Raw genomic sequence first — 20,525 nt, 5'->3', positions numbered from 1 at the left:
CTAAACTCGGCTACGGTTTTTTGCAATTGTTTTCTAGTAAAGTATTGGCAAGGTTACATACTCACCCTTATTTTAGAGAGTAAAAAGAGCCCAGTTATTGACCGGAGGGCTCAAATGTAGCACTAAAAGTATTGAGGCCATATTTTCAGATTGTACAACGTACTACCCATAGATTACAGTCTGTGTTGAGCTGACCGGATTGATCTCACAATCCCGTCTACACAAAACTCGAAAGAGGGCCTAAAAAGGGAGCCGAAGCAATGACTGCTTATCTTCCAGACTGTCCGCTCCTCAAACACACCTGACTAAATTTCTAGCCTTAATAAAGGTCTGGCTACAGTTGAAACTTAGTGTATCCGCTACAAACTTGACCCCTGAACTCACTGGAACTTCACTGCTGCTTTGCTCACCTTCCACGGACGTCATCTAGGCAATTTTCAACTCACGGTGGCCGAATGTGACACAGTAGAACTGCCCCTCAGGGTGTTGCTGGCTCTCGTCTTCACAGAAGAAGACTGCCAGGACTTTCTCCCATGGAGACACTGGTGGCTTCAAACCGCCAACATTTCGGTTAGTAGCCAAGTACTTAACCACTACACCACCCGGGACTTCTCATGCTCCCCATGAATGACTGAAGGACTTCTGAGGCTCCCAACCCCGGCCTGTGTTTGCAGATTACAGATTACCATCTGCATGTGCCTTTACACGCTCCACAGCCGCTGAGAAGCTCCTGCTGTGTCTGACTGTCTCTGAGATGCCGCAGAGGTCCGGCCTCAGCTCCCATTAGGTGTAGATTCTCAAAGGCTTTCACGGCCACTGTCAATCAGCCAGCCTTCACAGAAACAAAGTGTTCCTATTAAATTTAGGAGGTATTCTAAGCGAACATCCATACATAGCAGGGATTCTCGACGGGGGACCTACTTTGCCCCTCCCATCCAGGGGCATTTAGCAACGTCAGGAGACAGCCTGGGTTGTCACAACTGGGGACAGAATGCTCCTGGCACCTAGTGGGTGGGGGCCAGGGATGCTGCTCAAGATCAGACACAGCAGTCTGGTACCTTACCCCTGCCGCCATGCACAAGATGGCCCCACCGCAGAGAATAACTGGGCCCCACATATCAATACTGCCAGGCTGAGAAACCCTGGCTTACGAAAACACACCAATGATTTGACATCTATCTCACCGCTCCCAATTAAAAAACCATAACACAAAGTGAATTTTTTCCATTCATTTGTATCCTCCATTTACCTGTCCATTCATGAAGTTGCTTCTGTTTCAGCTGGATGAGATGTACCCCCCAAGTTGCGGGACAGCCTCTCTGAGCATGTCTTCCTTTCCCCCCAGGGGCTGCTAGGAGGAGACAGCAGTCTGGTGCCTTACCCCTGCATCATGGACAGGCCAGTCATGTCTTCCTTTTCCCCTGGAGGTTGCTGGGAGGAGACAAAGTCTGGTGCCTTACCCCTGGCATCATAGACAGGCCGGTTAGGTCGTCCTTCCCCGCACCCCCCCCGCCCCTGGTGTCTGCAGGGAGTCCACAGCAGTCTGGTGCTTTACCCCTGGCATCATGGACAGACCGATCAGGTCTTCCTCCCGCCACCGCCGGGGGCTGCTGGGAGGAGACAGCAGTGTGGTACCTTACCCCTGGCATCATAAACAGACCAGTCAGTCCTTCCTTTCCCCCACGGGGGCTGCTGGGAGGACACAGCAGTCTGGTACCTTACCCCTGCCATCATGGACAGGCCAGTCAGGTCTTTTTCCCCCTGGGGACTGCTGGGAGGACACAGCAGTCTGGTACCTTACCCCTGGCATCATGGACAGGCCGGTCAGGTCTTTTTCCCCCTGGGGGCTGCTGGGAGGACACAGCAGTCTGGTGCCTTACCCCTGGCGTTATGGACAGGCCAGTCAGGTCTTCCTTTCCCCCCGGGGGCTGCTGGGAGGAGACAGAAGTCTGGAGCCTCACCCCTGGCATCATGGACAGACAGGTCAGGTCCTCCTTTCCCCCCCGGGGGCTGCTGGGAGGAGACAGCAGTGTGGCACCTTACCCCTGGCATGATAAACAGGCCAGACAGGTCTTCCTTTCCCTCCGAGGGCTGCTGGGAGGAGACAGCAGTCTGGTGCCTTACCGCTGGCATCATGGACAGGCCGGTCAGGTCTTCCATTCCTCCCCGGTGGCTGCTGGGAGGAGACAGCAATCTGGTACCTTACCCCTGGCATCACTGACAGGCCGGCCAGGTCTTCCTTTCCCCCCTCCGGGGACTGCTGAGAGGACACAGCAGTCTGGTGCCTTACCCCTGGCATCATGCACAGGACGGTCAGGTCTTCCTTTCCTCCCCGGGGGCTACTGGGAGGAGAAAGCAGTCTGGTGCCTTACTCCTGGCATCATGGACAGGGCGGTCAGGCCTTCCCTTTCACCTGGAGGTTGCTGGGAGAAGACAGCAGTCTGGTGCTTTACCCCTGGCATCATGGACAGACCAGTCAGGTTTTCCTTTTCCCCCAGGGGGCTGCTGGGAAGATACAGCAGTCTGGTTCCTTACCCCTGGCATCATGGAGAGGCCGGTCAGGTCTTCCTTTCCCCCCGGGGGCTGCTGGGAGGAAAGAGCAGTCTGGTGCCTTACTCCTGGCATCATGGACAGGCCAGTCAGGTCTTCCTTTCCTGCCCGTGGGCTGCTGGGAGGAGATAGCAGTCTGGTGTCTTACCCCTGGCATCATGGACAGGCCAATCAGGTCTTTCCTCTCCCCTGGAGGTTGCTGGGAGGACACAGCACTCTGGTGCCTTACCCCTGGCATCATGGACAGGCCAGTAAGGTGCTACTTTCCTCCCCAGGGGCTCCTGGGAGGAGACAGCAGTCTGGTGCCTTACCCCTGGCATCATGGAAAGGCCGGTCAAGTCTTCCTTTTCCCCTGGAGGTTGCTGGGAGGAGACAGCAGTCTGGTGCCTTACCCCTGACATCATGCACAGGGCGGTCGCGTCTTCCTTTTCCCCCTGGGATCTGCTGGGAGGACAGAGAAGGCTGGTGCATTACTCCTGGCATCATGGACAGGCCAGTCAGGTCTTCTTTTCTCCCCCCAGGATTGCTGAGAGGACACAGCTGTCTGGTGCCTTACTCCTGGCATCATGGACAAGCCAGTCACAACTTCTTTTTCACCTGGAGGTTGCTAGGAGGAGATATCAGTCTGGTGCTTTACCCCTGGCATCATGGACATGCCAGTCAGATCTTCCTTTTCCCCTGAAGGTTGCTGGGAGGAGACAGCAGTCTGGTGTCTTACCCCCGGCATCATGGACAGGCCGGTCAGGTCTTCCTTCTCCCTGGAGGTTGCTGGGAGGATACATCAGTCTGGTGCTTTACCGCTGGCATCATGGACAGGCCAGTCAGGTCTTCCTTTCCCCCCGGGGGGGTGCTGGGAGTACACAGCAGTCTGGTGCCTTACCCCTGGCATCATGGACAGGCCGGTCAGGTTTGCCTTTTCTCCCTGGGGGCTGCTGGGAGGACACAGCAGTCTGGTGCCTTACTCCTGGCATCTTGGACAGGCTGTCAGGTCTTCCTTTTCCCCTGGAGGTTGCTGGGAGGATACAGCAGTCTGGTGTTTTACCCCTGGCATCACAGACAGGCCGGTCAGGTCTTCCTTTCCCCCCGGGGGCTGCTGGGAGGAAAGAGCAGTCTGGTGCCTTACTCCTGGCATCACGGACAGGCCAGTCAGGTCTTCCTTTCCTGCCCGTGGGCTGCTGGGAGGAGATAGCAGTCTGGTGTCTTACCCCTGGCATCATGGACAGGCCAGTCAGGTCTTCCCTTCCACCCGGGGGAAGCTGGGAACAGACAGCAGTCTGGTGCATTACCCCTGACATGATGGACAGCCCAGTCAGGTCTTCCTTTCCCTCCCGGGGGCTGCTGGGAGTAGACAGCAGTGTGGTACCTTACCCCTGGCATGATAAACAGGCCAGGCAGGTATTCCTTTCCCCCTCTGGGCTCCTGGGAGGAGACAGCAGTCTGGTGCCTTACCTCTGGCATCATGGAGAGGCTGGACAGGTCTTCCTTTACCCCCTGGGGGCTGCTGGGAGGAGAAAGCAGTGTGGTACCTTAACCCTGGCATCATAAACAGACCACACGGATATTCCTTTCCCCCCGGGGGCTGCTGGGAGGAGACAGCAGTCTGCTGCCTTACCCATGGCGTCATGGACAGGCCGGTCAGGTCTTCCTTTCCTCCCCAGGGGCTACTGGGAGGAGAAAGCAGTCTGGTGCCTTACTCCTAGCACCATGCACATGCCGCTCAGGTCTTCCTTTTCCCCCCGGGGGTTGCTGGGAGGACACAGCAGTCTAGTGCCTTAACCCTGGCAACATAGATAGGCCACTCAGGTCTTCATTCCCCCCAAGGACATCGGGGAGGAGACAGCAGTCTTGTGTCTTACCCCTGGCATCATGGACAGGTCAGTCAGGTCTTCCTTTTCCCCCCGGGGGTTGCTGGGAGGAGACAGCAGTCTGGTGCTTTACCCCTGGCATCATGGAAAGGCCGGTCAAGCCTTCCTTTTCCCCTGGAGGTTGCGGGGAGGACACAGCAGTCTGGTGCCTTAACCCTGGCATAACGGAAAGGCCAGTCAGGTCTTTCTCTTCCCCTGGAGGTTGCTGGGAGGAGACAAAGTCTGGTGCCTTACCGCTAGGATCATGGATAGGCCGGTCACGACTTCTTTTTCACCTGCAGGTTGCTGGGAGGAGATATCAGTCTGGTGCTTTACCCTTGGCATCAGGGACAGGCCGGTCAGATCTTCCTTTTCCCCTGAACGTTGCTGGGAAGACTCAGAAGTCTGGTGTCTTACCCCTGGCATCATGGACAGGCCGGTCAGTTCTTCCTTCTCCCCTGGAGATTGCTGGGAGGACACATGAGTCTGGTGCTTTACCCCTGGCATCATGAACAGGCCAGTCAGGTTTTCCTTTTCCCCCTGGGGGCTGCTGGGAGGACACAGCAGTCTGGTACCTTACCCCTGGCATCATGGACAGGCCGGTCACGTCTTCCGTTTCCCTGGAGTTTACTGGGAGGGACAGCAGTCTGGTGCATTACCTCTGACATCATGGACAGGCCGGTCAGGTCTTCCTTTTTCCCTGGACGTTGCTGGGAGGAGACAGGAGTCTGGTGTCTTACCCTGGCATCATGGACAGGCCGGTCAGGTCTTCCTTTTCCCCCCCGGGGGCTGCTGGGATGAGATAGCAGTCTGGTGACTTACCCTTTGCATCACGGACAGGCCTGTCAGGTCTTCCTTTTCCCCTGGATGTTGCTGGGAGAAGACAGGAGTCAGGTGCCTTGCCCCCAGCATCATGGACAGTCCAGTCAGATCTTACTTTCCCCCCTGGGGGCTGCTGGGAGGACACAGCAGTCTGGTGCTTTACCCCTGGCATCATGGACAGGCCAGTCAGGTCTTCCTTTCCACCTGGGGGAAGCTGGGAACAGACAGCAGTCTGGTGCCTTACCCCTGACATCATGGACAGGCTGGTCAGGTCTTTCTTTTCCCCTGGAGGTTCCTGGGAGGAGACAGCAGTCTGGTGCCTTAATCCTGGCATCACAGAAAGGCCCGTCAGGTCTTCCTTGTCCCCTCGAGGTTACTGGGAGGAGACAGCAGTCTGGTGCTTTACCTCTGGCGTCATGGACAGGCCAGTCAGGTATTCTTTTTTCCCCCGGGGGTTGCTGGGAGGACAGAGCAGTCTGGTGCCTTACACCTGGAATCATGGAAAGGTCGGTCAGGCCTTCCTTTCCCCGTGGGGGCTGCTGGGAGGAGAGAGCAGTCTGGTGCCTTACCCCTGGCATCCTAGACAGGCCATTCATGTCTTTCTTTTCCCCTGGAGGTTGCTGGGAGAAGACAAAGTCTGTTGCCTTACCCACGGCATCACAGACGGGCCACTCAGGTCTTCCTTTCCCCCCAGGGGCTGCAGGGAGGACACAGCAGTCTGGTGCCTTAATCCTGGCATCACGGACAGGCCAGTCAGGTCTTCCTTTCCCCCCGGGGGCTGCTGCAAGGACACAGCAGTCTGGTGCTTTACCCCTGGCATCATGGACAGGGCAGTCAGGTCTTCTTTTCCCCCGTGGGCTGCTGGGAGGAGACAGCAGTCTGGTGCCTTACCCGTGGCATCATCGACAGGTCGGTCAGGTCTTCCTTTCCTCGCCAGAGGCCGCTAGGAGGAGACAGCAGTATGGTGCCATACCCCTGGCATCATGGCCAGGCCAGTCAGGTGTTCCTTTCCTCCTCGGGGGCTGCTGGGAGGAAACACCAGTCTGGTGCCTTACCCCTGGCATCATGCACTGGCCGGTCAGGTCTTCCTTTCCCCCTGGGAGCTGCTGGGAGGAGAAAGCAGTCTGGTGCCTTACCCCTGGCATTATGGACAGGCCAGTCAGGTCTTTCTTTCCCCCCGGGGGCTGCTGGGAGGAGACAGAAGTCTGGAGCCTCACTCCTGGCATCATGGACAGACAGGTCAGGTCTTCCTTTCCCCCCCCTGGGGGCTGCTGGGAGGAGAAAGCAGTGTGGTACCTTACCCCTGGCATCATAAACAGACCAGACAGGTCTTCCTTTCCCCCCGAGGGCTGCTGGGAGGAGACAGCAATCTGGTGCCTTACCCCTGGCATCACGGACAGGCCGGTCAGGTCTTCCATTCCTCCCCGGTGGCTGCTGGGAGGAGACAGCAGTCTGGTACCTTACCCCTGGCATCACTGACAGGCCAGCCAGGTCTTCCTTTCCCCCCCGGGGACTGCAGGGAGGAGAAACCAGTCTGGTGCCTTACTCCTGGCATCATGGACAGGGCGGTCAGGCCTTCCCTTTCACCTGGAGGTTACTGGGAGAAGACAGCAGTCTGGTGCCTTACGCCTGGCATCATGGACAGTTCATCAGGTGTTCCCTTTCCCTTGGAGGTTACTGGGGGTAGACAGCAGTCTGGTGCTTTACCCCTGGCATCATGGACAGACCAGTCAGGTCTTCCTTTTCCCCCAGGGGGCTGCTGGGAAGATACAGCAGTCTGGTTCCTTACCCCTGGCATCATGGAGAGGCCGGTCAGGTCTTCCTTTTCCCCCGGGGGCTGCTGGGAGGAAAGAACAGTCTGGTGCCTTACTCCTGGCATCATGGACAGGCCAGTCAGGTCTTCCTTTCCTGCCTGTGGGCTGCTGAGAGGAGATAGCAGTCTGGTGTCTTACCCCTGGCATCATGGACAGGCCGGTCAGGTCTTCCTTTTCCCCTGGAGGTTGCTGGCAGAAGACAGCAGTCTGTTGCCTTACCCCTAGCATCATGGACAGGCCAGTCAGGTCTTCCTTCCCCCCTCCGGTGGCTGCTGGGAGGAAACAGCAGTCTGGTGCCTTACCCCTGGCATCATGGACAGGCCGGTCAGGTCTTCCTCCTCCCCTGGTAGTCACTGGGAGGAGACAGGAGTCTGGTTCCTTACCCCTGGCATCATGGACAGGCCAGTCAGGTCTTCCTTTTCCCCTGGATGTTGCTGGGAGGAGACAGCAGTCTGGTGCTTTATCATTGGCGTCGTCATCGACAGGGTGGTCAGGCCGTAATCCAGCAGGGCAGCTGGGGTGGTTTGGTAGCAATAAATTAGATTTAGACAATAACAAACCTTATCAGGATTTTTGTTTTATTTGGGTCACTGTGCAATTTTAAATGAACATGTATCAGTACAGTGTCACCCGAACGAAAGGACCGAAGAAGCTACACCCTTAATTTAGTGGCTCCCCACCCATGCGGCCGAGACCCTGGAGCATTGGAAGGCCAGTTTTTTAGATTCACCAAGCAGTGTATAGACAGCGTTTCTCAAATACAAGCACGGGCATGAGTTTCAGAAGGCTGCCATGACAAAGTACCAGGATGCGGTGGGGGCGGGGCGGGGGAGCGTGGCTGAAAACAACAGGAATCTAATCTGTCTCAAGTTCTGGAGGCGGAGGTCCAAAATCAAGGTGTCAAGCAGGGCAATGCGTCCTCTGAAGACTCTAGGGAAGAATCCTCCTCGCCTCTTCCAGCTCCTGGGGGCCCCAGGTGTACCCAGCTCGTAGCACTCCCATCTCTGCCTCCTTCTTCACATGGCTTCCTTGTTTACTGCATGCCTCCCCACGGCCTTCTCAGAAGGACACCGGTCGTTGGATTTAGGGGCCAGCCTGCTCCGGTACACCTTCATCTTAACTAATTACATCTGCAAAGACTATTTCTAAATAAGATCACATTCTGAAGTTCTGGGTAGACATGAATTCCTAGAGAACACTCTTCAGCCCAGTACTGGGAGTATGGGAATTGCCTGCAGGGCCTGTTACAATGCAGATTTCTGGCCCCGCCCCACCGCCAGAGATGCTGAGGCAGCGGGGCTGCAATGAGGCCTGAGAAAGGGTATTTTGAACAACCACCCAGGTTAACGAAGCAAGGAAGGAAGGATTCTTCCCTAGAGCCGTCAAAGACAGCATGGCCCTGCCAACAGCTGGATTTTGGACTTCCGCCTCCAGAACTATGAGAGATTAAATCTTTGTTGTTTTCAGCACCCAGCTGAGGTAATTTGTTATGGCAGCCCCAGGAAACAAACACCCATGCTAACATTTGAGAAACAGGAAGCAACTAGAACGTAAAGGGAATCCCTAAAGTGGAGCAAAGGGTTAACACGTTTGGCTGCTAACTGAAAAGTAGGAGGTTCAAGTCCACCCAGAGATGCCTGGTGATCTCCTTCTGAAAATCAGCCGTTGAAAACCCCGTGGAGCACAGTTCTACTCTGACACATGTTGGGCTGCCAGGAGCTGGAATCTTCTATCTACAATAAATAACATAAATTCCTCCTACTTTTATTCTTAAAAGCCTTCCCACTAAAGGCTTTAGGAGCGCGTAAAAATGTTCATTTTGGGAGGAGAATGTGAAACCGAAATCAGAACCCAGAGCTGGTAGGAGTCTGACTATGCAAGTTCAGATTTTACAAGGAGATTCTCCTTATCTCTGTGCTTTATATTCCGTTAGCAAATTTTGAAATTAGTATTTTCTGAATAACAATATTCACATCATAATTCGTCGTTTACTCAATCTTTGTGTACAAACTAGAAAAGTTAGAAAGAAAAGTATTATACGCAGATAAAGAAAAACAGGCACATAAAGATGTTGTGACCAGGCTCATCAGTAAGGGGTCTGTGAATATCCTGCCTCAGACCAATAAAAACCAGTTGCCATCAAGTCGACTCCTACTTATAGCGACCCTGCAGGGCAGAGCAGAACTGCCCCAAGGGATTTCCAAGGCTGTGAACGGAAGCCAATAGCCACATCTTTCTCCTGCAAAGCTGCTGGTGGGTTCAAACAACCGACCTCTCAGTTAGCGGCCAAGAACTTAACCACTGCCCCACCAGGGCTCCTTATACAACACAAATGCTCCAAATTAGAAGAAAGGGAGACTCGTTTTCCTACTAAGCGCACTTCCGGTCACGTGGAATTCCCATTAGGCTGCATTTGTTTGGTATGTTATAGTTCCCATCACACTGTTTCTTAAGGTCGGGGACAGTTTCACACCTGTCTTATGATATGTAGTACTCAATCTACATTGATCACATTGAGTCCAACAAAACTGAAGTAAACAAAGCTTTTTACTTGAAAACAGCCCTTGAAAACAGAGGCACATGTGATGAAAAAGCCCCCAAACCACATAGTGCTCAAAGTTGAGCAGCTCTGCTAAGCGGTAATTTTAGGAGTCCTCAGTGTTCTGCTCTGCGTTTGTGGAAGACGAGATTGGGAACGACTGCCCACACCTCAGACAGAGAGGTGGCTCTGGCCTGCTAGATTTGTGGTTTTTCCTCCCAAACAGAAACAGATTAATAATTTGCATAGTACAGGTCAACTCCTTTCTAATATGTAGACAACCCTGGTATGTATATTTTAATAAATTAATGTATTTATTTAATCCCCGTTTGTTTCCATAAGTCCTTGTTAGCTCCACCACCCCCAAAACCCACCAGCACCACCACCACCACCTCCCCCAACCTCCATCACCACCACCCCCAATCTAAACCGCCACCACCCCCAACCCCCAACACCCAACATCACCACCACCGACCTCCTCCATCACCCCCAACCTCCACCATTACTGCCCTCCCACCGCCACCCCTACCCCCAGCACCCACTACCCACCACCCCCAACCTCCACCACCACCATCACCCTTAACATGCACCATCACCACCCCAACCTCCACAACCACCACCCTCAAAACCCACCATCATCACCCCCAACCTCCACCACCACCACCTCCAACCTCCACCACTACCACCCCCAACCTCCAGCACCACCGCCACCCATAACAGCCACCAAGACCACCCCCAACCTCCAGCACTGCCACCACCCCCAACACCCACTAAGACTACCCCCAACCTCCACCATTATCCCCCCAACCTTTAGCACCACCACTACCGCCAACACCCACCAAGACCACCCCTAACCTCCACCACGACCACCACCCTCCACCACCACCACCAACCTCCACCACTGCCACCCCCCTCTACCACCACCCCCAACGCCCACCCCCACCCCCACCCCCAACGCCCACCACCACCTCCAATTCCAGTGGGCTCCGCTGGTGCGGAAGGCATGCTGGGGATGGGAAACCACTGTGCCACCCACATACCGAGACCTGCTGGAGGTGCCTAACAGGTTGTGAGCAACCAGAGGGGTGCAGGCTCTGAGATGGGGCACAGCCCTCAACCCTCACAACGCCAGTTTTGCATAACAACCTGGTCTTTGGGAGGTACCCATGATTATAAGCAAGAGGAGCGGAGGTGTTACAATCTGCTTGTTTAAATGTAAAAAGATTCCTGCTAAGATTTTGATTGGTATTGAATTAAATATACACGTAAATTTTGAGAGAACAGACAGCTATATTCGGTCTTCCAACCCATTAACACGGTAGTCTCCCCATTTATTGAGAACTTTTTTTTCTTCAGTGTTTTGTAGTTTTCAGTACAAATCCTTCGCAAGTATTCTTAGATTTATACCTATTTTCTTGGGGGAGAACTATCATAAATGGTACTTTTACAAATACTAGTTTTCACTTGGTCATTGCTAGTGTGATGAAATGCAATTAATTTTGCATGTTGACTTTGCATCCCATGTCCCTGCTAAACTCATTTATTAGCTCTAAAGGTTTTTATCTGTAGATTTGCTGGGGTTTTCTACATAGAATTTCTACATGGAATGGGTATCTGTAAAGAGGGATAGTCTTTTTTTTTTTTTATATTACTGTAGTAAAATATATACTTAGCCATTTTTAAGTGTTCAACGTAGTGACATTACATTCATCACATTATGAGAACAATTTCCGCTACTCATTTCCAAATGTTTTTCATCCCTCCGAACAGAAAAGCAGTGCCCCTTACACAGTAACTCCTTGTTGCCCCCTTCCCCACGTCCTAGTAACCACTAATAAACTTTGGTCTCTACACATTTGCCTGATTTAATTTAAAAGGGTGATTTCTTCTTTAGTCTTCCCACACTCACTGTCCAGCTTTCACATGCATATGAGGCCATTAAAAGTACCATGGCTTCGGTCAGGGGCACCTTAGGCCTCAAAGTGACATCTTTTCCTTTTAACACTTTAGAGAGGTCTTTTGCAGCAGATTTGGCCAATTCAATGCATCGTTTTATTTCTCGACTGCTGATTCCATGAGTGTTGATCGTGGATCCAAATAAAATGAAATCCTTGACAACGTCAATATTTTCTCCAGTTACAATGGTGTGGCTCACTGGTCCAGTTGGGAGGATTTTTGTTTTCTTTATGTCGAGGTGTAATCCATACTACAGGCTGTGGTTTTGATCTTCATCAGTAAATGCTTCAACTTCTCTTCACTTTCAGCAAGCAAGGTTGTGTCATCTGCATAACGTAGGTTGTTAATGAGTCTTCCTCCCGATGCCATATAGTCAAGCTTCTCGGATTATTTGCTCAGCATACAGGTTGAATAGGTACGGTGAAAGGATACAACCCTGACGCACACCTTCCCTGACTTTAAACCATGCAGTATCCCCTTGTTCTGTCCGAACAACTGCCTCTTGATCTATATACAGGTTCCTCATGAGCACAATTAAGTGTTCTGGAATTCCCATTCTTCACAGTGTTATCCATACTTTGTTATGATCCACACAGTCGAGTGCCTTTGCATAGTCAATAAAACACAGGTAAACATCCTTCTGGTATTCTCTGCTTTCAGCCAGGATCCATTTGACATCAGCAATGATACCCTTGGTTCCACGTCCTCTTTTGAATCCAGCTTGATTTTCTGGCAGTTCCCTGGCGATATACCGCTGCAGCTGTTTTTGAATGATCTTCAGCAAAATTTTACTTGTGTGTGATATTAAAGATATTGTTTGATAATTTCCGCATTCCGTGGGATCACCTTTCTTGGGAATAGGCATAAATATAGATCTCTTCCAATCAGTTGACCAGGTAGCTGTCTTCCAAATTTCGTGGCATAGACGAGTGAGCACCTCCCGTGCTGCATCTGTTTGTTGAAACATCTCAGTTGGTATTTTTTGTTTTTCTCCAGTGCCTTCAGTGCAGCTTGGACTTCTTTCTTTAGTACCACTGCTTCCTGCTCATACGGAACTCCTGAAACGGCTGAACATCGACCAGTTCTTTTTGGTATAGTGACTCTGTGTATTCCTTCCATCTTCTTTTGATGTCTCCTGACGTGTTTAATATATTCCCCATAGAATCCTTCAATATTCCAACTTGAGGCTTGAATTTTCTTTCAGTTCTTTCAGCTTGAGAAATGCCGAACGTGTTCTTCCCTTTTGGTTTTCCATCTCCAGGTCTTTGCACATGTCATTGTAATACTTTATCTTCTCGAGGTGCTCTCTGAAATCTTCTGTTCAACTGTGTTACTTCATCATTTCTTCCTTTCACTTTAGCTACTCAAAGTTTAAAAGCAAGTTTCAGAGTCTCTTCTGACACTCCTTTAAGTCTTTTCTTCTCTCCTGTCTTTTTAATGACCTCTTCCTTTCTTCATGTAAACTTGTCTGGTCTTCGGTCATTAGTGTTCAACACATCAAATCTATTCTTGAGATGATATTTAAATTCAGGTGGGATATACTCAAGGTCATACTTTGGCTCTTGTCGGTTTGTTCTAATTCAATTTCAACTTGAACTTGCATATGAGCAACTGATCGTCTGTTCCACAACCAGTCCCTGGCCTTGTTCTGACTAATGATATTGAGCTTTTCCACTGTCTCATCCCACAAATGTAGTCTATTTGATTTCTGTGTATTCCATCTGGCGAGGTCCATGTGTATAGCTGCGGTTTATGTTGTTGAAAAAAGGTATTTGTAATGAAGAAGTCGTTGGTCTTGCAAAAATTCTATCATGTGATCTCCAGCATCATTTCTGTCATCAAGGTAGAAGGACCTGGCGGTCTACTTCTGAAAGATTTAGCCAGTGAAAACCTTATGGAACATTAGATAACCACGAACTCATAAAAATTAAATATGTACACTCATCAAAAGACTATCAAAAGATTAAAAACACAACCTACAGACTTGGAAAAAATCTTTGGAATGACATGTCTGATAAGGGTTTAATTTGTAAAATATAGAAAAAAAAACTTCAACAACTCAACAACAAAGAGAAGAGGAATACAAGTAAAAAATGTCCAAAGGACATGAACAGAGACTTCACCAAAGAGAGCATCCAAGCAGCCAACAAACACATGAAAAGATGTTTGAAATCATTAGCCATTAGAGAGATGCAAATCAAAACTACAATGAAATATCCTGCACTTGCTAAAATGGCGCTGATAAAAAATAACAACAAATGCTGGCGAGGATGTGGGGAGATTGGAACCCTTATACACTGCTAATGGGATTGTAAAATAGTACAACACCTATGGAAAATAATATGGTGCTTCTTCAAAAAACTATAACTAAAATTACATTATAATCCAGCAATCCCACTTCTCAGTATATACCTTAGAGATTTAATAGATGAGACATGAACAGATAAAGCACACCAATGTTCACTGCAGCACCATTCACAATAGCAAAGATGGAAACAACCTGAGGTACACACAAGCAATGAAACACTACACAGCCATAAAGAATGTAATATGTTTGGAGAACTCATATTAATGTGTTCATTTTGCAGCGAGCCATTGAAGAGGTAGCACAGACCCCCAGCAGTGACAGTGGCGTTGCCAAGCTCCTTCCCAGGGAACGACACTCAGCATCTACTTTATACAGGCTGTGTATTTATCATACCCTTCCTGCTTTTACTATATGTTAGTGTTATTTTAGATTTTATGTGCTATTTGGTATGACTCAGAAGGTTATTTTTTGGACCTGGGAATGCTCACAAAAAATCTCTCATATAAATTAATGGTAACTGCCTCTTGGCTTATGAAAGGTTTCATAGGAACACTCTACTTTCGGATAGCGGGGGAAACCTGTATATAAAGAAACCGAAGTTCACTGGTGGTTACCAAGGATGGGGGCGGTGGGCAAGTACTCTCTAGATAGTGTTGCTTCTGTTGATGGTGGTGGTGCCATATTCTTCACAGCGCTACCCATAATTTGTTACGGTCCACACAGTCGAATGCCTTTGCATAATCAATAAAACACGGGTAAACATCTTTCTGGTGTTCGCTTTCAGCCAGGATCCATCTGACATCAGCAGTGATATCCCTTGTTCCACATGCTCTTCTGAATCTGGCGTGAATTTCTGGCAGTTCCCTATCAGTGTACCGCTGCAACTGTTTTTGAATTACCTTCAGCAAAATTTTATTTGTGTGTGATAGTAATGATACTGTTTGATAATTCCTCTTTGGAATGGGCACAAATATGGATCTCTTCCAGTGGGTTGGCCAAGTAGCTGCCTTCCAAACTTCTTGACATAGACAAGTGAGCATGTCCAGCACTGTATCTGTCTGTTGAAACATTTCAACTGGTATTCCATCAATTCCTGGAGCCTTGTTTCCCCCCAGTGCCTTCAGTGCAGCTTGTATGTCTTCCTTCAACACCACTGGTTCTTGATCATATGCCACCTCTTGAAATGGTTGAATGGCATCCAATTCTTCTTGGTACAGTGACTCTTGTGTATCCCTTCTATCTTCTATACCCATATTTTGCCCATAGACTCCTTCGCTATTGCAACTTGAGGTCTGAATTTTTTCTTCAGTTCTTTCAGCTTGAGAAATACCTAGAGTATTCTTCCCTTTTGGTTTTTTAACTCCAGGGCTTTGCACATTTCCTTGTAATACTTTGTCTTCTCAAGCTGCCCTCTGAAATCGTCTGTTCAGCTCTTTTACTTCATCATTTCTACCATTTGCTTTAGCTACTCTACATTCAAGAGCAAGGTTCAGAGTCTCTTCTGACATCTATTTTGGTCTTTTTTTTCCTGTTGTTTTAATGATCTTTTGCTTTCTTCATGTATGATGTCATCCCACAACTCATCTGGGTCTTCAGTCATTAGTGTTCAACGTGTCAAGTCTAGTTTTGAGATCGTCTCCAAATTCAGGTGGAATATACTCAAGGTCGTATTTTGGTTCTCATGGACTTGTTTTAATTTTCTTCAGCTTCAACTTGAGCCTGCATATGAGCAATTGATGGTCTCTTCGGCAGTCGGCCCCGAGCCTTGTTCTGACTGATGATATTGAGCTTTTCCATTGTCTCTTTGCACAGATGTAGTAGATTTGATTCCTGTGTTTTCCATCTGGTGAGGTCCAGGTATATAGTCGCCGTTCATGTTGTTAAAAAAAGGGTATTTGCAATGCAGAAGTCACTGGTCTTGGAAAATTTTACTATGCAATCTTCAGAGCCGTTTTTATCACCAAGGCTATACTTTCCAACTACAGATCCTTCTTTGCTTCCAACTTTCACATTCCAATCACCAGTAATTATCAATGCATCGTGATTGCATGTTCAATCAATTTCAGACTACAGAAGCTGGTAAAAATCTTCAATGCCCTCATCTTTGGCATTAGTGATTGGTGCATAAAGTTGAGTAATAGTCATATTAATTGGTCTTCCTCGTAGGCGTATGGATGTTATCCTATCACTGACAGCACTGTACTTCAGGATAGATCTTGAGATGTTCTTTTTGACAGTGGATGTGACACCATTTCTATTCAATTTGTCACTCCCAGCATAGACCACATGAATGTCTGATTCAAAACGGCCAACATCAGCCCATTTTAGCTTACTAATGCCTAGGATACAAATTTTTATGCATTTCATTTGATTTTTGATGACTTCCAATTTTCCTAGATTCATACTTCATACATTCCACATTCTAATCATTAATGTACGTTTGCAGCTGTTATTTTGAGTTGTGCCACATCAACAAATGAAGTTCCCAAAAGCCTGACTCCATCCACGTTATTAAGATCAATTCTACTTTCAGGAAGCAGCTCTTCCCCAGTCATCTTTTGAGTGCCCTCCAATCTGAGTGGCTCATCTCCTGGCACTATATCAGACAGTGTTCCGCTGCTATTCATAAGGTTTTTACTGACTAATTGTTTTCAGAAGTAGACTGCTAGGTCGTTCTTCCTAGTCTGTCGTATTGTGGAAGCTTTGGTGAATCTGTCCACCATTGGTGACTCTGCTGGTATTTGAAATACTGGTGGCATAGTGTCCAGTATCATAGCAACACACGAGCCACCACAGTAAGGCAAACTGACAGACACATGGTGGCTCTAGATAGTAGACATTTGTTATTTTGGGTGATGAGGAAGACCTCTTCGAATGTGGGAGAAGTGCACACAGCTTAACCAAGATAAATGACGTCACTAAGAAATACACAAGCAAAAAAGACATTTTTGGTAAAGGATATGACAAAAATTATTTTGTAACAACACAACAACCAAAAAATGTGTGTATGGTTACATATGTATGGATAGATGCATATAGTTAATGGGTATGTGTATTTGTGTGCATATGTGTACACAGAGAGATGTGTCTACATATATGTGCACATGTATGTATGTGTGTGCATGGATATATTCATATATATAATTAACCACATAGGGGGTAGACCAAATGCCTCGTGGAATTGGTTTTCTGGGTTCAAAGCTTAGGATCATACTCTCTTGGGCTATCTCAGTCAATTGGCATAATACAGTTTATAAAGTTTCTGTTGTACATCCTAGTTTGGTGAGTAGCATCTGGGGTCTTAAAAGTTTGTGAGTAGCCACCTAAGATACAACTATAGGTCTCTACCATCTGTAGCAAAAGAGAAAGAAGAAAACCAAAGGCTCATAGAAGAAATTAGCCTAAACAGGGATAACAGTCTGCACGAACCATGGCCTCATTTACCCTGAGACCAGAAGAACTAGATGGTGCCCAGCTACCACTACCAACCATTCTGATCAGGGCCAGAATATGTGGATCCTGATGGAACGGGAGAAAAATATGGACTGGAACCTCAAATTCTAAAAAAGTCTGGACTTATTAGGCCACTTGAGACTAGACGACTCCTGAGACTATTGCATTGAAATACTCTTTAAACCTTGAACCAGAACTATTCCCTGAGGTTACCCTTTAGCTAAATAACAGATTGGCTCATAAAATAAGTGACACTCATGAGTACTGCTCTACTTTAAAAGACCATCTGTATGAGACCAAATGGTCAACAATCACTCTAAATCAAGACTTTGAACTGGTCACTTTCAGTTTGACCCCATACTGAGAATTTGCACTTTGACTCCAGCTGTATGGAATCAGATTCGTCATTTTAACAAGATCAAAATGTAGATTCTGATTCAGTGTATCTGGGGTGGAACTGAAAATAACCAGTCCAAAGCCCTGTTGCAAAGCCAAGATGAGAAGGTAAGGGGGTTGGGAAACAATACTACTGGAAATGGAACAACCAGAACAGAATCTATGAGAATGCTGACACACTGTGAAAAGTGTAATTAGTGTCACTGAACAATTTGTGGAGAAATTGTTAAATGGAAATCTAATTTGCTGTGTAAACTTCCACTAAAAACACAATAAAATACTATTTAAAAAATATGATATGATATAAACTGTAAACTTCCAACAATATTAGCAAAATGATGTAACATAAAGGAAATAGAAAAGAACAGGAAGAATACATACGTCAGTGTATAATGCTGTGTCACATCCATATCAAAGCATATGATGAAAACATCAGATGTTTGCATACGTACAGAGCCAACATGAATGTAGCAGTTACAAATTAAAGCTGACACAGCCACTTTTTATTGGCAACTTAACCACCATGACTGGCATAGCTGTTGGTGACATGATTTTCCAAAATGGTGAAATCTTATGTCTAAATATACACACAAACAACATGCAGTCTACCGCCAAATTATGTAAGCATGCAATTCTGGAAAACTCCAGTGTATATTAAAACTGAAAAAAATACTCTGCTTTGTATGGAAAATGGCGTAATTCTAACCTCAGATAATTAGAAACAGGTTTTTTTTTTTTTTTTAATTTATTTTCTGGGAGTAAAAATGGCATCTGGATTGTCATGCTGGATTGTTCCATGTATTTCCAGAACACCCTCGCATCCCCATCAGATACAAGGCTTATCTCCAATCATCAATTATACATATATACACACACACACACACACACACACACATACATATATACCCAAAATTCCCCTGGGAAGAAGTGCCACACTTAGTTACAGCTCACTGCCTTATAACGTGTTAACTATATGGGTTTTACTCTAGAAACTACTTTGGTTCAGACACGATCTTCGATGACCTGAGTCACATATAAAGGTTGCATAGCAGGAGTTAGGTGGTTGGTTGTTTCCAGAGTGTGAAGCACGTCGGGGTCTGATAAATACCATTGGTGTGTCACAATCAATTAGAAAGCCATTGGGGTGAATAAGTTTCTGACACTGAGAAATGCCACTGGCATCTGGTGACAGCAGACACTGCATACCTGCATACCCTGCCCACCAAGCTGCCTTTGAGCAACTTTTTCCCTCTGACACCAAATGCAATTCCCACTGGCTGCAAAGGCGGCAGTTCAAAAGGAGCTGCTCATTCTTTGAGACTAAAAATACATTCTGTTCTCTTCGTGCAGCAGGGTTTCTTTTGAATCCAGAACAACCTTATGTGCAGCTCAAAGAGACAAGAATGGCGCACCACGCCTGACAAGTTTCAAGAGGAATGCTTTCGGTATGGATGGAACACTGGGCACAAACACAGAAGCACAGACAGATCTAACCAAAAGCTTCTTCTTCTGCACGATACCGAACTTGTTTAGTTTGACCCATGCTTAAGCAAAGTATCCCTGATATAAACAGTCTACTTGCTATTAGGACAGGAAACTAGTACTTGGAAATTATATGTTGAAGAGCTATATAGTAAAGAGTTGTGACTTTCAAACTATTTGCATAGTTATAAAGTTGTATCAGTGGTGCAGTGGTTAAGAGCTCAGCTGCTAGCCAAAAGTTTGGCAGTGCAAACCCGCCAGCTGCTCCTTGGAAACTTTATGGGGCAGTTCTACTCTGTCCTATAGGGTCACTATGAATCAGAATCAGCTGGAAGGCAATGGGTTTGGTGTTTTGATTAACGCTATATCGACGGGCATTGATGGCACAGTGGCAGAATTTTCAACTTCTACGTGGGAGACCCAGGTTTGATTCCCAGCCAGTACACCCCATGCACAGCCACCACCTATGTGTCAGCGGAAGCTTGCATGCTGCTGTGATGCTCAACAGGTTTTAGCAGAGCTTTCAGAGTAAGACAGACTAGGGAGAAAGACCTGGCAATTTACTTCCAAAAATAAGCCAATGACAACCCTTTGGATCCCAACCGTCCGATCCACAGCCAATCATGAGGGCGGTGCAGGTCCAGGCAGCATTCCACTCCATTCCATTCCATTGCGCGTGGGTTAGGCTTGCTGTGTGTTAGGGGATGACGTGACGGCAGCTAAACCAACAATAAGGTTGTATCAGATAGTAGTCACTCAGCAGTTGAACAAGAATGAAGATGCATTCTAAAAAATATCTGGTGCAATTAAAAATTCCACTAAAACATCTTGTTTCTTTGAAGAAATGGAGGCAAAATTATGGATTGTTGCAACGTATATTTCAGTAGAATTAGACCAGCATTAACAATGTATGTCTAGTTAATGTACTTATCCTAACTACTTTACACAACAAAAAACTGGTCATGTCAGGAAAATCTGTCATGTCAGAGGTTTGAAAACGGAGTCATCTATTACCGGATCCAGGACGAGCTTGCTGAAGGAGTGGTAGAGTGTACATTTTTTATATAAATATTTTCCTAATTTTTTTTTTGTTTGGTAAATATAGGTATTTGTGTGTCAGATCTGGATGTCTTAAGGATAGATGTTTTCAGCTGTACAGTCTAAAATCACTACATTAGCATAATTTAACAGCAAAAGTAAATTGGAAGTTTAACTTGTAGTCAACCTAGACAATCTAAGTCAAATATGCTGATTTCTTTGCTGGATAATAAAAAGTTGCATTTGGCTTTGTTCTGTTGAAGCATCAGGTGTTTTTTATCTGTCTGGAAAATTATCCAATTATCCTTATTCATCAATTAACA

General features: G+C 47.5%; 1 protein-coding gene across 1 annotated transcript in view; it reads right to left on the bottom strand.

Moving 5' to 3' along the window:
- Positions 1 to 20,220, bottom strand: part of LOC126069199 (basic salivary proline-rich protein 4-like) — a 73,854-nt gene extending 53,634 nt beyond the window's left edge. Inside the window, exons 1-16 of the mRNA XM_049872312.1 lie at positions 19,729 to 20,220; positions 7,414 to 7,544; positions 7,169 to 7,302; positions 7,006 to 7,053; positions 6,804 to 6,893; positions 6,599 to 6,650; positions 6,272 to 6,322; positions 6,108 to 6,159; positions 3,431 to 3,643; positions 3,269 to 3,318; positions 2,862 to 2,994; positions 2,699 to 2,781; positions 2,536 to 2,586; positions 2,044 to 2,176; positions 1,802 to 1,963; positions 1,250 to 1,431 (exon numbers count right to left, since the gene is read on the bottom strand). Of these exons, the coding sequence (XP_049728269.1) occupies positions 1,352 to 1,431; positions 1,802 to 1,963; positions 2,044 to 2,176; positions 2,536 to 2,586; positions 2,699 to 2,781; positions 2,862 to 2,994; positions 3,269 to 3,318; positions 3,431 to 3,643; positions 6,108 to 6,159; positions 6,272 to 6,322; positions 6,599 to 6,634 (1,044 nt within the window). The 5' untranslated portion in view covers positions 6,635 to 6,650; positions 6,804 to 6,893; positions 7,006 to 7,053; ... (1 more) ...; positions 7,414 to 7,544; positions 19,729 to 20,220 and the 3' untranslated portion in view covers positions 1,250 to 1,351. The remainder of the gene's footprint in view (positions 1 to 1,249; positions 1,432 to 1,801; positions 1,964 to 2,043; positions 2,177 to 2,535; positions 2,587 to 2,698; positions 2,782 to 2,861; positions 2,995 to 3,268; positions 3,319 to 3,430; positions 3,644 to 6,107; positions 6,160 to 6,271; positions 6,323 to 6,598; positions 6,651 to 6,803; positions 6,894 to 7,005; positions 7,054 to 7,168; positions 7,303 to 7,413; positions 7,545 to 19,728) is intronic.
- Positions 20,221 to 20,525: the final 305 nt, after the last annotated feature.

The sequence above is a fragment of the Elephas maximus genome, chromosome X, assembly GCF_024166365.1.
Source record: "Elephas maximus indicus isolate mEleMax1 chromosome X, mEleMax1 primary haplotype, whole genome shotgun sequence".
Taxonomy (NCBI): domain Eukaryota; kingdom Metazoa; phylum Chordata; class Mammalia; order Proboscidea; family Elephantidae; genus Elephas; species Elephas maximus.
The sequence above is the reverse complement of the archived record's forward strand: the minus strand, read 5'-3'. Positions and strand labels throughout refer to the sequence as shown.